The 14,705-nt window shown below is 42.3% G+C and overlaps 1 protein-coding gene across 1 annotated transcript; it reads left to right on the top strand.

Annotated features, from left to right (window-relative positions):
- The first annotated feature begins 5,450 nt into the window (after window positions 1–5,450).
- Window positions 5,451–13,482, top strand: EIF2B2 (eukaryotic translation initiation factor 2B subunit beta). The gene is made up of 8 exons (XM_070416568.1): window positions 5,451–5,701; window positions 5,821–5,941; window positions 6,084–6,232; window positions 7,618–7,781; window positions 8,425–8,520; window positions 9,525–9,662; window positions 10,885–10,951; window positions 12,191–13,482. The coding sequence occupies exons 1-8, from the start codon at window positions 5,539–5,541 to the stop codon at window positions 12,346–12,348; spliced, it is 1,056 nt and encodes a 351-aa protein (XP_070272669.1). The 5' UTR covers window positions 5,451–5,538; the 3' UTR covers window positions 12,349–13,482.
- The last annotated feature ends 1,223 nt before the right edge of the window (window positions 13,483–14,705 follow it).

Raw genomic sequence — 14,705 nt, 5'->3', positions numbered from 1 at the left:
GACAAAAAAGAAGCTTATGTCAAGGCTTTAGAAACTCAAAAAGTTAAGCCAAAGGAGAATTTGTTGAGAAGTCCAAAGGTAGTTCTATCTTCAGTCCTGGCTAGATCTAAGGGCTTATATCAGTTCATTTCAAATAATCAACTTATTTGCTCGTTCTCTCACTCTAAAACTTGGCTCTGCTGGCTCCTGTTTCTCCTAGGGGAGTTGCCTGACTTTCTTCTGCAGACAAGCTTTCTCCATGAGGCAGGGAAGCTGGCCATTGAGTCCCAAGTCCACCTCTCCTTATAGCAGACAAACTCAAAGAGAGAAACCTGCTTTCTTCTGGGGTTTGTATAGCAAATCCCAAGAAAGGACTGAATGGCTTTGCACAGCCAATCAGCTTAGAAGTTGTGTGACTGACCAGACCTGAATAGTGTGCCATCCCTGTGGCTACGGCTACTTGGGCATCAGGAGGCTCTGGGATTGACAGTTCCACCTGAATGTCATGAGATGAGAGGGGCAGTTCCCAAAGGAAAGGGAGTGTTCAAGACAGACAAAAACAACAGGTGTCCGCCACAATAGCACTTGTTCTCAGGTTGCGTAGAGACATGACTTATCCACCAAAACAATCAGAGAAGGATAAAAACAGTAGTGCATTCACATGCCTAAGTGTTAAGTCAAAGCCCTTCAGGAAAAGGAAGTGATCCGATGGCCTTAAAGGAGATTCTTTAGAACAGGAGGAGAACAACACAAATATTTTCATCGGTCTTCCTTCCACCAGTTGAGAATTATCATCATCATCACCTCATTCTCCAAATTAAGTTTGGAAACTATGATTTGATAATTATGAAGTTGGGACACGTTGGGAAAATCAACAAAATCACGCTCCTGGTTGAGAAAATGGGCCTGATGAAAGATTTATTTTTCTTACAAATAATTTTTCTTTCTGATAAAAAATGGGACGCGTTTATTGTAGAAATTTTGGAAAACACAGAACAGTACACAAATAAAAATAGCTCTTGTATTTGCTAGGATTCAGTGTGAATGCAAGTGATTGAAACCCCAAGGAGACAGTGGCTTAAACAAGACTTGTGTTTATTTTGCTTGCAGCTACATGAAGTCCAAATGTCCAGGCGAGTATGGGAGTTCTACTCCACAGGGGCCTCAGGAGGAGCAGTTCTACCCCTTCCCGCTCCCTGCTCTGCTCTCCCTGCAGTGTGGCCTGTGTCCTCGTCATCTAAGCTGGCAGAGCAAAGAGAGAGGGATAAAAAGGCCAAGAACTCATGCCAGCTATTTCCTAGGGAAGGTTCTCAGAATCAGCAACACGCTTCCATCCCATCCCATTGGTTAGAACACAGTCATGTGACCACCTCTACCTTCTAGGAAGACTGGAAATGTCTTTCTTCTGGGTGGCTATGTGTCCAGTTAAAACTCTGTTACTATAGAAGAATTACTTTTGAGGCAATTAGGGGTCTCTAAAAACCCTCTAATCACACTACCTAGAGATAGAGATATAGTTATGGTATACTATGTGTGTGTATATATAGGTGTATGTATAAGCACATGTGAGCATATGTGTGTATATATTTATATATAAAAATACATATGAATAACATCTATATTTTTAAATGAAGCTGAGATTCCACCAAATATATTATTTTTGCATCCTACTTTGAAAAATTGCAGACTTTAAACAGTCTCTCTTATTACCTATTTTAGCAGAGTTATTTAACAATTATAGCTAGAGTAATATAATGTAATACTTTATAAATTTTAATAGATGCTTTTATTTTATAAATCCTGGTTTATGAAGTTCTTGTTTAGCTATTTATTTTAAAATAATTGTAGATTAATAGGACGTTGAAAGGAATATACACCAAAGTCCCATGCTCCCTTCCCCCTGCCTCCTCCAACGGTAACATCTTACACAACTATAGAACAATATCAAAACAGAGAATGACATTGGTACAACTGTACTATTCTTTGTGTCACTACTTTATACTGACACCCATCACATGCCACCACCCATCCCTAAACCCTGACAACCACTAATCTATTCTTTATCTCTATAATTATGCCATTTCACGAATGTCACATTAATGGAATTATGTAGTGTTTATACTTTTGAGAGTGGTATTTCTCACTCAGCATAATTTCCTTGAAGTTCATCTAAGTTGTCACAGCTGCAGTAACTCTAGGCATCACATCCAATAAAGCCAGAGATAGAAGAGACTAAGTAGTCTTCTGTTTTTTCTTTGTTGTTTTTTAACATATATTTTATGGAGAGAGGCAGGGAGAGGGAAAGAGACAGAAACCTCAATGAGACATAGATCGACTGCCTCCTGCATGACCCCTACCAGAAGTCAAACATGCAACCCAGGCATATGGCCTGACTGGGAATCGAACCAGCGACCTCTTGGAACCTGGGTTGATGCTCAACCACAGAACCACACCGGCCGGGCTGTGTTTGTTTGTCCCTCCCCTCACAACAGGAAACCTCTCCAGAAAGTCCTAAAGGAACCACAGTCATATCCCACTAACTAGAAAATGAGTGAAAGTACGGAACCAGGATCTGCCCATAAGCTAAAACCACTTAACCCTCTGAGTAAAAAATAAACAAAATCAGTTCTTTTAATAAGGAAGAAAGAAAAGGGCATTGGGTGGGCAATAAGAATGTCTACCATATATCACATAAGAAGAAATACAAATGGTAAGTAAACATGAAAAATGTTTATCATGATTAATAATTAATGAGAAATGCAAATTTAAACTAATTAAAAAATGTTTTTCTCTATCAATTTGGCAATGATGAAAACAATGATAATCACTTACAATGGCAAAAAGTATGTAAGGTGCATAGGAATAACTCAAACAAGATGTGCAAGATCTACATAAAGGAAATTATAAAATTTTACTGAGCTACCCTGGCTGGTGTGCTCCGTGGTTAGAGTGTCTGCCCTAGCACCAAAGAGTCTTGGGTCCAATTCCCAGTCAAGGGCACTACTTGGGTTGCAGGTTTGAGCCTTGGCCTCAGTTGGGGCAGGTGCCTGCAGAGGCAACCAATTCATGTGTCTCTCATATTGATTTAGTCAGGGCACATGACAGGGTTGCAGGCTTGATCCCCAGCAGGGGGTGTGTTGGAGGCAGCCAATCAATAATTCTCTCTCATCCATCATTGATGTTTCTCTCTCTCACTCCCTCTCTCTTCCTCTCTGAAATATATATAAATCACCGAAGAAAGAATGAAAAAAGAAAAGCAAATTGGATTCCCACCTCTCACCCTACATAGAAAGTAATTTCAAATTATGTGTAAAGGCAAAATTTTAAAATATTCAGAAGAAATATTTAGATTATCTTTATGTCTTTGGATTAGAAAAGGATTTTTAAAATAAAACACAAAAGACATTAATTATAATAAAATATTAACTATGAAAGACAAGATTGATACATTTGACAATATTAAAACCAAAGCAAAACAAAAAAACAAGCATAAACTGAGAGAAGATATTTATAAGACAAATAACTGAAAAAGAATAAAGAACTTCTATGAATATATTAAAAATATATATTTTTAAAGCCAAAAGAAAGTAGGCAAAACACATAAACATATTTCACACAGGAGAAAAACACTTGGCTGATAAACATGTGAAAAGGTAAACAACTCTTAGTAATTAGGAAAACAGATTAAGATCACAGTGAGACAGTCTTTTACATCCACATGATTCTCCAAAACTAAAATAGTTGATAATATTAAGTGTTGGTAAGGATGTAGATCTGGAACTCTTTAAGGCCTGCCAGAGAGCGAGCATACATTGATTTAACCACTTTGGAAGACTAGCACTATTTGTAAAAGTGAACATTCACATAGTTATGACTCATCTGTTCCACTGGGGAGATATGTGTGTGTGTGTGTGTGTGTGCGTGTGTATGTGTATGTGTGTATATATATATATATATATATATATAAATATAAATATGCTTATATTCACCTACCCTTAAAAAAGATTGGAAACAACCCAAGTTAAATTCACTTATTAGTTCTAGTAGTTTATTTTTGTTATTGATTCTTTGGGATTTTCTATGTGGATGATGATGTCTTCTGTGAGCAAGGATAGTTTTCTTTCTTTTTTTCCCCACTCTGTATATTTTAAAATTTTTCCTTTCCTTATTGCAATGGCTAGGACTTTAAGTATGAGTTTAATAGAAATGGTGAGAGTAGACATTCTTGCCTTGTTCCTGATCTTAGGGAGAGAGCAGGTTTTCACATAAAGTATGTTGTTAGCTGTAGAATTTTGTAGGTGCCCTTTATCAAGTTGAAGAAGTTCCCTTCTATTCCAAGTTTTGTGAGAACTGTTTTCTTCTTAAATGGCTGTTTAATTTTGTCAAATGTTTCTTGCATCAATTGATATGATCATGTGGTTTAACTATTTAGATTGTTCATATGGTTTAATAAATGGATTGATTTTCAAATATTCAAACAGCTTTGCATTCTAGATTTAAATTCTCCTTGGAAATTATGTATTAATCTTTTCATGTATTGCTGGATTTGGTTTGCTAACAATTTGTTGCAGATTTTTGCATCTGCTGTTCATGAGGGATACTAGTCTGTGGTTTTCTTGAACTATCGTCTGATTTTGGTATTGATATATCTTTTTGGAAGGCACATTGTAACAAGTCTTAAAAATGTATGTGCCCAAGGATTCCACTTCTAAGAATTTATCTTAAGGAAATAATCAGATGGCCCTGGATTTAAATATAAATGCATTTCCTTACCAGCTACTTACATTCAGTGACTCTGTTTCCTAACCTGTAAAATAAGAATAAGAGGACATACCTCACCGAGTTGCATTAGATGAGACAATTCACACATACTGCCCAACATCTGTAAGCTTTAAGTAAATGGTAGCTCTTGGTATTGTATTATACTATACTGTCCAGCCTCTGTAGTCTGTCCAAATGGAAGGGCATCATTTTTGCTCCCATATTGGCTCCCACTTTGAATCTCCTTATTTTGGTGGGTATGGGTCCTCCTCATTTCTGATCCCTGTCTTATATTAGGTGTGCTAGGCGTTGGGAATGCAAAGGCAAAAAAGATACGATCCCTGCCCGGGAAGCTGAATCTATTGGAGAGGCACAGGCGCAAACACGGCATTATAAACGGGGGTCTGCCCACGGGCTGTGGGCCCTGGACGCGCATCTGAGCATCTGTATCAGGAGATGGGGCAGTCACCGGAGCCAGGGGATCAGGAAAGAAGGCCGCAGACTGTTCCCATAGCAACAGGACAGGCCACGCTCTGGAGGACTCTCGAATAACCTCTGTAGCGTCGGAGGGTCCAGCAAAGGCCAGTTGCGCTTCTCTGGTCCAGAGGCTTGCAGATCCTTGGCTGTAACGAAACGGAGCTCCGCGTCTCTGATTGGTTCAGACAGCTAGGGGCGTGGCCTGACGTGTACACAACTGGAGTTTCCTTGCGGAGTGGAAGCCGACCTGGTCCGTCCCGGAAGTGCAAACTCGGAGGTCGTGCAGGTGGGGATTCCGCGGTGTCGGCGGCTTCTTTCAAGATGCCAGGAGCCGCGGACAAGGCCTCGGAGTTGTCCGAGAGGATTGAGAGTTTCGTGGAGGCCCTGAAGCGGGGCGGCGGGCGGCGCAGCTCCGAGGACATGGCTCGGGAGACGCTGGGGCTGCTGCGCCGGATCATCATGGACCACCGCTGGAGCAACGCAGGTAAGGCCGGCCTCGCTCCCCGGCGTCCCTCCCCGCTCTCCGTTCTCCATTCCCGGCGGAGAGTGGCCCAGGCCGCCCCGAGCACTTGCTCTGCTCACCCTTCCTGCCTTGGACTCCAGGGGAGCTGATGGAGCTGATCCGCAGAGAGGGCCGGAGGATGACGGCCGCGCAGCCCTCGGAGACCACCGTGGGCAACATGGTGCGGAGAGTGCTCAGGATCATCCGGGAGGAGTACGGCAGGTCAGGCCCCGTCCTGGGCTCGGGCTTGGGTCCAGGGACGCTGTTGGCACGAGCCCCTGGGAGCCTTTATCGGAGCTGAACAGGTCTGGTTACACATCACACCGCCTTCTCACCTGCTTCTGTGCTCTTGGTGCCTCCGTAGACTCCACGGACGCAGCGACGAGAGCGACCAGCAGGAGTCCCTGCACAAACTCTTGACGTCCGGGGGCCTAAGCGAGGATTTCAGCTCTCCTTATGCCCAGCTCCAGTCCAACATCATTGAGGCGATTAATGAGCTGCTTGTGGAACTGGGTAAGAGTCCTGATCCCCAGGTGGGCGGGACAAGCTGCAGAAAAATGAAGGGACAACAGAAGGCCCTCGGAGTTGCTCATCGGCAGAGATGGGCGATAGCTAGTACTCTGGTTTCCAGAGGTTTCCCCTCCATCCTGATGAGGGGGCGTGGGAACAGGTGGTAGGACTAAGGTTAGCCACTCTACATTTCCTTCCAGACCAAGCCTTTGTAGGTTGCAAATCCACCGTGGCAGAGACTCCACTAGAACAGGGCTTTATTATTATTTTTGTTAATCCTCACCTGAGGATATTTTTTCCATTGATTTTTAGAGAGAGTGGAAGGGAGGGGGAGAGACAGAGTGAAAAACATCGAGATGAGAGAGACACATCGATTGGTTGGTTGCCTCCTGCATGGGGCACAAGCCTGCAACCAAGGTACGTGCCCTTGACAGGAATCGAACCCACAACCCTTCAGTCCTCAGGCCAGTGCTCTAACCACTGAGAAAAACCAGCCAGGACGCTTTATTTTCATTTTAAAGAAGATGAACTCTCTAAAACCATAGTTAGTAGACCCTCCATCACTAAACTTCCTCTTGATTTTTATACCCACTCAGACCACCTCCATTCCCCTTGTCTTTGTGAACCAGGAGACTGCAGGTACTTACTACAATCAGAGTTCTTCAGGGGAGGAAGAAGCCGGGTCTGTCTGTTCACTGACCTGCTGCTTCCAAATTCCTCCCTTATTTTTCTTCTGTGGCCTCCCTCTCAGATGGAGGTGTTGTGGCCACCTTTGGGAGGATTTTTTTTAATATATATATTTTATTGATTTTTTACAGAGAGGAAGGGGGAGAGATAGAGAGTTAGAAACATCGATGAGAGAGAAACATCCATCAGCTGCCTCCTGCACATCTCCTACTGGGGATGTGCCCGCAACCAAGGTACATGCCCTTGACCGGAATCGAACCTGGGACCTTTCAGTCCGCAGGCCGACGCTCTATCCACTGAGCCAAACCAGTTTCGGCTGGGAGGATTTTTTTTAAGGGGAAGTTTGGTTTACCCCATGCTCAGCGCTCGCTGTAGGATTTCCCAGAATGGATCATTTCTTGCCTGAAGTCATTGTCTTCAAAATCATTTGTAAGGGAGCTGGTGTCATGCCAGGGCAGGGGGCTAAGTTGATGATGAGGGGGCACTGCTGAAAAGGAGGGCAGGCTGAGAGCTTGGGAGACAGAAGAGCTCAGAGGAGCAGGGTTTTTAAGAAAATGTGACATTTCATATTAAGTTTGTAAACTCCGTGTTACCAACATCAGCTAGGCGGGCAGTCTGTGTGGTGGGCACACGTCCCCTTTGGTGCTCTGTCATGTCATGACAGTTTCATATTTTCCTTGTAAAACTGGCTGTTTCTGCAGAAGGGACAACGGAGAACATTGCAGCCCAGGCTCTGGAGCACATCCACTCTAACGAGGTGATCATGACCATTGGCTTCTCCCGGACAGTAGAGGCCTTCCTCAAAGAGGCTGCGCGGAAGAGGAAATTCCATGTCATTGTGGCAGAGTGTGCTCCTTTCTGTCAGGTAGGGGGGACTGCTGGAGTTGCTGAGAACAATGAAAACTGAGGAGAGAATCACGGAGTGATGGATGGGATCCATGCTGACTTTGAATTGATATACAAGACATTGAGAAGATCAGTGAAAGATTAAGGGAATTTTCAAGTTGTTCATTCTGTGAACATTCTTAAACATTGGTTTAAGAAAGTTGGGTGAACTGCTGGGTCCATCAATAGATAAACATTGGTTGTTTTTTTTAAGAATCAAAATAGAGTAAATTACCTTGAGGATGACCAAGTCTTAGTCTAACCTCACTCAATCCCTAGATAAATAATAGGTTTCAAGAAAGGAAATATATAAGGAGGCAGAATGTTGTAAAATAATGAGCCAGGAGCTCTCATCAGCGATGCCTGATTATGCAAGCAAGTAGTATTTCCAGTTTTGGCACTGCTGTGGAGTATTAAACATTTATTAGCTTTCTCTGGGCTTCCTTGCAGCTTACCAAAGAATACCTACTACAGGCACAAAAATGAGTTAGTTATATGTTGAAAATTGTGTGTTGGGTGTGCTCAGTATTACAAAACTCCCCAGATCCAGTTACCTTTGAGAGGTCTTTCACTCTCTCTCACTCTTTGTCCCAGCATCCATCAGCCTTTCTCTCCTACTGCAGGGTCACGAAATGGCAGTCAATTTGTCTAAAGCAGGTATTGAGACAACTGTCATGACTGATGCCGCCATTTTTGCTGTGATGTCAAGAGTCAATAAGGTGGGTGTGTTTGGAGTTATGTTATGTTGAATTTATGAAGATTATACCTCTAAAATATTGATTTTTAGTTTCTTTTATAATATCCATGGGAAGAGGTTTTAGCACCTTTTTAAATATATATATATCTTTTTTTAAATTGATTTTATTTCAGAGAGGAAGGGAGAGGGAGAGAGAGAGAAACATCAGTGATGAGAGAGAATCATTGATTAGCTTCCTCCTGCACACTCCACACTGGGGACCGAGCCCGCAACCTGGGCACGTGTCCTGACTGGGAATCGAACCGTGACTTCCTGGATCATAGGTCGATGCTCAGCCACTGAGCCGCGGGCATTGAAAGTACATCCTTGAACCTTTTAACTCTATTAACTGAAATTTTTTCCCTTTGTCTATATCATTGATCCTCATTTGGAATAGCCTCTCTTTGGTTAAAACATTGAAAGAATGAAGTGGGACTACTATAAGCAGGTCAGCTACTAGGGATCCAGTAGAAGGCTCCCCCCTTATGCTCAGAGAGCTTGGCAGTGGTAGATGGAAAATAAGAAAAGCTCCCCACTTCTCAGGAGGTGGCATATAGATTTTTAGAGACAAGGCTAAAAGTAGATATTGCAGTTTCCTGGTTCTATACTTTGTTCACTTTTTCCTTGGGAACCCACTTTTAAGCTAGAACTGTGGTCCTAAGCCTAAATCCTTTTCTTTCTATTCTATGTGACCCCTCAGGAGGCCAAGACTCGGGCCTGAGCAGTTAGGCTGTTGTGCCCATTGGCCCTGTTAAGGCTTTATCCTGGGATGGCTCACATTTTTTTATTTTATTTAATAATTCTTTATTGTTGAAAGTATTATATATGTCCCCCTTTTTCCCCCACTGACCCCCTCCAGCACCAGGCCCTCACTGCTCTATTGTCTGTGTCCATGGGCCATGTATACAAGGTTCTTGGTTGATTACCTCCCACCTACCCACCCTCCCCCGCCTTCCCTCCTGTCTCATTTTTCTTCCTGTCTCAAAGGTGATCATTGGCACGAAGACCATCCTGGCAAATGGTGCCCTGAGAGCTGTAACGGGAACTCATACTCTAGCATTGGCAGCAAAACACCATTCCACCCCACTCATCGTCTGTGCCCCTATGTTCAAGCTTTCCCCACAGGTATGTCTGTCTGCCTTGAACAGAGATAAGGAAGCCAAAGGGTAAGCTTGAACTCTGGGCCTTCAACCTACTCTAGGACTTTTCTTATCTGCATTGACTCAATGGATTAGATCCAGTGGAGGCTGGAAAAAGCTACATGAGTCTCGATCCAGGAAAAACAGTCGATATTTATAACCTGTCAGCTTTAAGAAGTCAAAATTGTAAGGTCAGGACGATACATAGTTGGGGAAGGCCCACTGTTTACATTGCCACCACTCCTCATCACCCTGACCACTTTTCAAAATGCCAAGCAAGTTAAAACTAGGAACATACAATTTGTTTTATTTGTCATAATTCCAGGGACTGTCCTCTGAAGCCTGAATATGAGTTACTAACTGAAGAGTCATTTCATTAGTGATAAAAACTATTTGCTTTGAAAATGTCAATCTATTTATAGGCCTCTATATTTTTAATTGAGGTATAATTCACATAACATGCAATTAACCATCTTAAAATGTTCAGTTCAGTGGCATTTATTACATTCACAGCATTGTGCACCTACCACTCTGTAGTTTCAAAACTTTATCTACATCCGAGGAAAAAACTCTGTACCCATTAAGTAATCATTCCCTTTTCTCCCTGAGCCTCTTCTCCTAGTAATCACTGATCTGCTTTCTGTCTCTGTGGAGTTGCCTATTTTGTTTGTATGGGTTTTTGGGGGGTTTGTTTGTTTTAAAATATGTTTTTATTTATTTGAGAGAGAGAGGAACGGAGAGGGAGAGAGATCGGAACATTGATGAGAGAAAAACATCCATCGGCTGCTTCCTGCATACCCCCTACTGGGGACCAAGTCCAAAACCCATTGAACCAGTGACCTCTTGGTGCATGGGTTGACTCCAACTACTGAGCCAGGCCTATTTTGGATATTTTACATGAAAGGAATACAATAATGGCCCTTTCGCTTAGCATAATGGTTTCTAGGTTCATCTGAGTTATAGCACAGTACTTGGTTTCTTTTTATGACTGAATAATATTCCAGTGTATGGACATACCACAATTTATCTGTTCATCTCTTGAATGACATTTGGGTTATTTCTGCCTTTTGGCTTTTGTGAATAATGTTGGTATTAACATATGTGTACACGTTTCTGTGTGAACTTCCTTTTTTAAATTTCTCTTGGGTATATACCTAGAAATAGAATTGCTGGGTCTTTTTAAAAAAATTTTTTTTTTTCTTTTCCAGTTCCCCAATGAAGAAGATTCATTTAATAAGTTTGTGGCTCCTGAAGAAGTTCTGCCCTTCACAGAAGGTAAAAAAGTGTGTGTGTGTGTGTGTGTGTGTGTGTGTGTATTTGGAATTTTGGTTTTGGTGGTCAATGGGATTTAATGCTATCAGGTTGTGCTTTTTATCATACTTATTGTAGGGACTGTTCTCTTGTTCTCTTCAGCACTTAGAGTGCCTGGAGACCTGGTCTAGTTTAGGTTCCTTTTGTTCTGACTAATCTATTTTCAGTGAGTTATTGGGGCTATGGTGGGTTGAATCACCCAGCATTGACTGGGTTCGGCTTTGCATGTTGTTTGAGACACAGGCAACAACCCAGTGGGAAATGTACTTGTTTTCAGTTGCTGTCAGAAGTCATTTTGGTGATTGGCTGCCAAAGGAAGTGGGCTCTGCAATGTTCTGACTTATACAACTTGCCTATAACTTGGATACCCTTTGTGTTTTGGGGTCCTTTCTCTGACTTCTGAGGCAGCAGCTGTGTTCGGTGAGCCTCATCAAGTTAACATGGCCTTAAACACCCTCTGGGAGCAAAGCATAGTATTTGGGGTGCTAATTCTTCTTGGAAGTTGAATAACTTCATCCACTTATTTAAATATTCATTCTTTCAGAAATATTTACATCTATTGAGCACCAACTATATACCTGGCACCATTCTAGGCACTAGGGACATAACAATGAACAATACAGATAGGCCCTGCTCCCCACAGGGCTTACATTCTGCTGCAGCAGATGGACAAGGGAATGTCAGGTCATGCGATGCTTTCGAGAAAAAAACAAATGATGATGAGATGGAAAGTGGCTAGGAGACTACCTTAGATTGGAGAAGTGTCTTAATGAGATGACATTTCAGCTGAGTTCTGAATGCGTAGAGCCCCACGTGAAGGTCAAAGGGAGAGTTTTCCAGGCATTGGTGCAAAGGGACTGAGGTAGGTACATGCTTAGCCATTTGGGAAGAAAATGGCCCTGTGGCTGGAGAGGAATGAGCAAGAAGTAGACTGGTATGATTTGTAATTAATGTGGTGTGGTGGGATCCTGAAGGTTGCAATCCCACGTTTGAATTCTTTTCTAAGAGCTAAAGAAAAGCATTGGATAGTTTTAAACAGGAAGTATCATGATCTGAAGTCATCTGTTCTGGTTTGCATTTGTCGCAGCTTCCCTTCCTTGGGGTAGCACATATGCCTGCATTATTGAGCCTAGAATCTATATGCTACTAAACCATTAGAGCAGGATCCTCAATTTTATCTTATAACCTGTGATTGCCTTTCAGGGGACATTCTGGAGAAAGTCAGCGTTCATTGCCCTGTGTTTGACTATGTTCCCCCAGAGCTCATTACCCTCTTTATCTCCAACATTGGTGGGAACGCACCTTCCTACATCTACCGCCTGATGAGTGAACTGTACCATCCTGATGATCATGTCCTATGACACCACTCGTCCTAAGCAAAAAACTGCTTAGGCAAACACAGCCTGGAGACTTCAGTGCCACTGCTGAAATGCATTTTCCTTGTAATGGGGGAATGAACTGGAGTCAACCTAAAAATACTGGATACCATTGCGTACCTTTCTAGTCATCCCATAACAAGGATGCACATCAAGGAGTGTGTGTGTGTGTGTGTGTGTGTTTGCTTGCTTGCGTGTGTTTGCCTTTCAGGTCTTAACAGAGCAGCAGGGCTTAACCTATTGGTTTTGGAGCTTCTTAGTGACCTGGGGTGTCTGTTTCAGGAACTTAAACTTTCTGGTTCAGTGGTGTGTTAAACATAACACTGCACAGCTTGCTGGGATACAGGTTTTTGCTCAGAATGGCTACCACACCTTTTCGTAGGCTGTGCCAATAAAAGCTGCTCGGAGGTTCCTGACTTGGTTTATTTATTGTTCTGCTCTGATTGAACTGCCTGAAACAGCAGCAGCAGAGCCTTTTGTGTTTCCATGGAGGGCTGTAATTAGGAACAGTCTAAAACAGAGAAGTACAAATGAAGTATTTACAGTTTCCTTTATAATTTACTGGAAATGGTCCCAAACAACTTGTTAGTAATCTAAGAGTGTGGTTCCAAAACCTCTCTGATCATTAGAACCATCTGGGAGCTTAAAAAAACAAACATTCTTGGGCTCCATCCCAGACCCACTACATCTGATCTCCAGGGAGGCACCTGGGAATCTGTTTAACGCTCCCTAGAAAAGGACACCCTCATGTACTGTTAATAGGATTGTAAACTGGCACAATCTTTTCAAGGGCAGTTTTGAATCAGTACTTCTAGAATTATTTGTAAAGTGCACAAAGGTATAGCCGTGACTGTCTTATTTTAGCAGCTGTAATATCACAGCCTAAGGGTTTAGCAATAACACTTTGTATTCTGTTAGTTAAAAGCAGGAAAGGTTTTAAAATAATGACATAACATGGAAGATTATGCATCCACTGCATTAGAGGTTTCAAATGGGTGACTTGAGGGCAGTGTCTGGATTGAAGACATTTTGGCTGGTTCGCCCAGTATTTAATTTGAATTAGTTATCAAAACTTAAGTATCTGGAGATTGCACATTAAACAAATTTGATTTCTTGCTTCTTTTGAGAACTCAGAAGGTCTGGCGATTCTGAATCCACATTCCCAAGAGGCAACAGTTGGCGAGAGTTGGGTAGCTTCTCATTTCATTAGATGGAAAACCTCCAGTTTTCTGCAGTTCCTCCCTGCTCCATTTAACTTATTTATGTTATCTGCCTAACCTCTGTAAGGCATTTGATATGTGAGCCTTGTGTTGTTGAATGGCATAGATTTGTAAGGAAGTCCATTTTATATTGTTAAGAACAAGCTGGGAAAAAAACCAAGCTGCAGAGTAACATGCTTAATAGGATCCTTCACTAAAACAAAACATGTATTTGCATAGGATAAAAGTCAGAATAACACCAAACACTGGCAAGCAGGAAGACATCTAATTTTTTTAGTACGCTTATATATTGTTTCCATATTTTATATGTACTACTTTAGTAATTACATCTTTTAAAAAGTCTCCCCAGGTGATCTGTGTGTTTGGGAAGCAGAAGTCCAAGGCAAATTTGAGTGTGCAGGGAAACCCCCTGGAATGCTTGTCTCAGAGGCTGGCCTCCTGCCTCTAGGCGGTGGGGGGAGAGAGCAGCAGGAGCCTGCACGTTTAACAAGCACCCCACGGGACTTTAACAGGGGATTTGATAACCACACTTGGGTAAACACTGGCCAGAGGCACTCTACTCTCTTCATATCTACTTAGATCTTTGCCTTAGGCACTTGCCTTCCCTGAGGGAGGAAAAGAAGGCAAGATCTGGAGAGTCAGTCTAAAAGACTGACCTAGAAGTCCTATGACTCACAAGAGCCTGACTCACTCAGGCTTCAGTCTGTCAATTATTTCTCACAGCATCTAAGACCCCAGCTTTCTCAGTGAAGTGGTTTATAGCTGCCAATTACGAGCAATCGTCTCCTCTGAAGGCACTAATTCTAACAGCAATTCACTTGGATATAATTGTGTGGTCTGGAGTAAGAGCAGCAGTGAGTCAAGGAACTTAAATGTTTCTGGCTCCAAAAATGCTTTATGATACTTGTTCTTTGTGCGTCTTAGTCTCCCAGTTAAAATTAGCACCGACATCCTTCTCAGGCATAACTGGGATGGATGAAGGTTACAAGGGTAGAGGTTCTCTTTTTGGTCAGCTTTTCAGTGCCTAGAACATAACTGCATAAATGCATATTCTTTAGACTTCAAGTAAATCCCACAAAGCTATTTATATGTCTCATTTTTTTTCTCTTTTCCGCTCTCCCT

This window comes from Myotis yumanensis, unplaced genomic scaffold, assembly GCF_028538775.1.
Source record: "Myotis yumanensis isolate MYYU_CA2020_CCGP unplaced genomic scaffold, mMyoYum1.0.hap1 SCAF_1, whole genome shotgun sequence".
NCBI lineage: Eukaryota > Metazoa > Chordata > Mammalia > Chiroptera > Vespertilionidae > Myotis > Myotis yumanensis.
The sequence above is the reverse complement of the archived record's forward strand: the minus strand, read 5'-3'. Positions and strand labels throughout refer to the sequence as shown.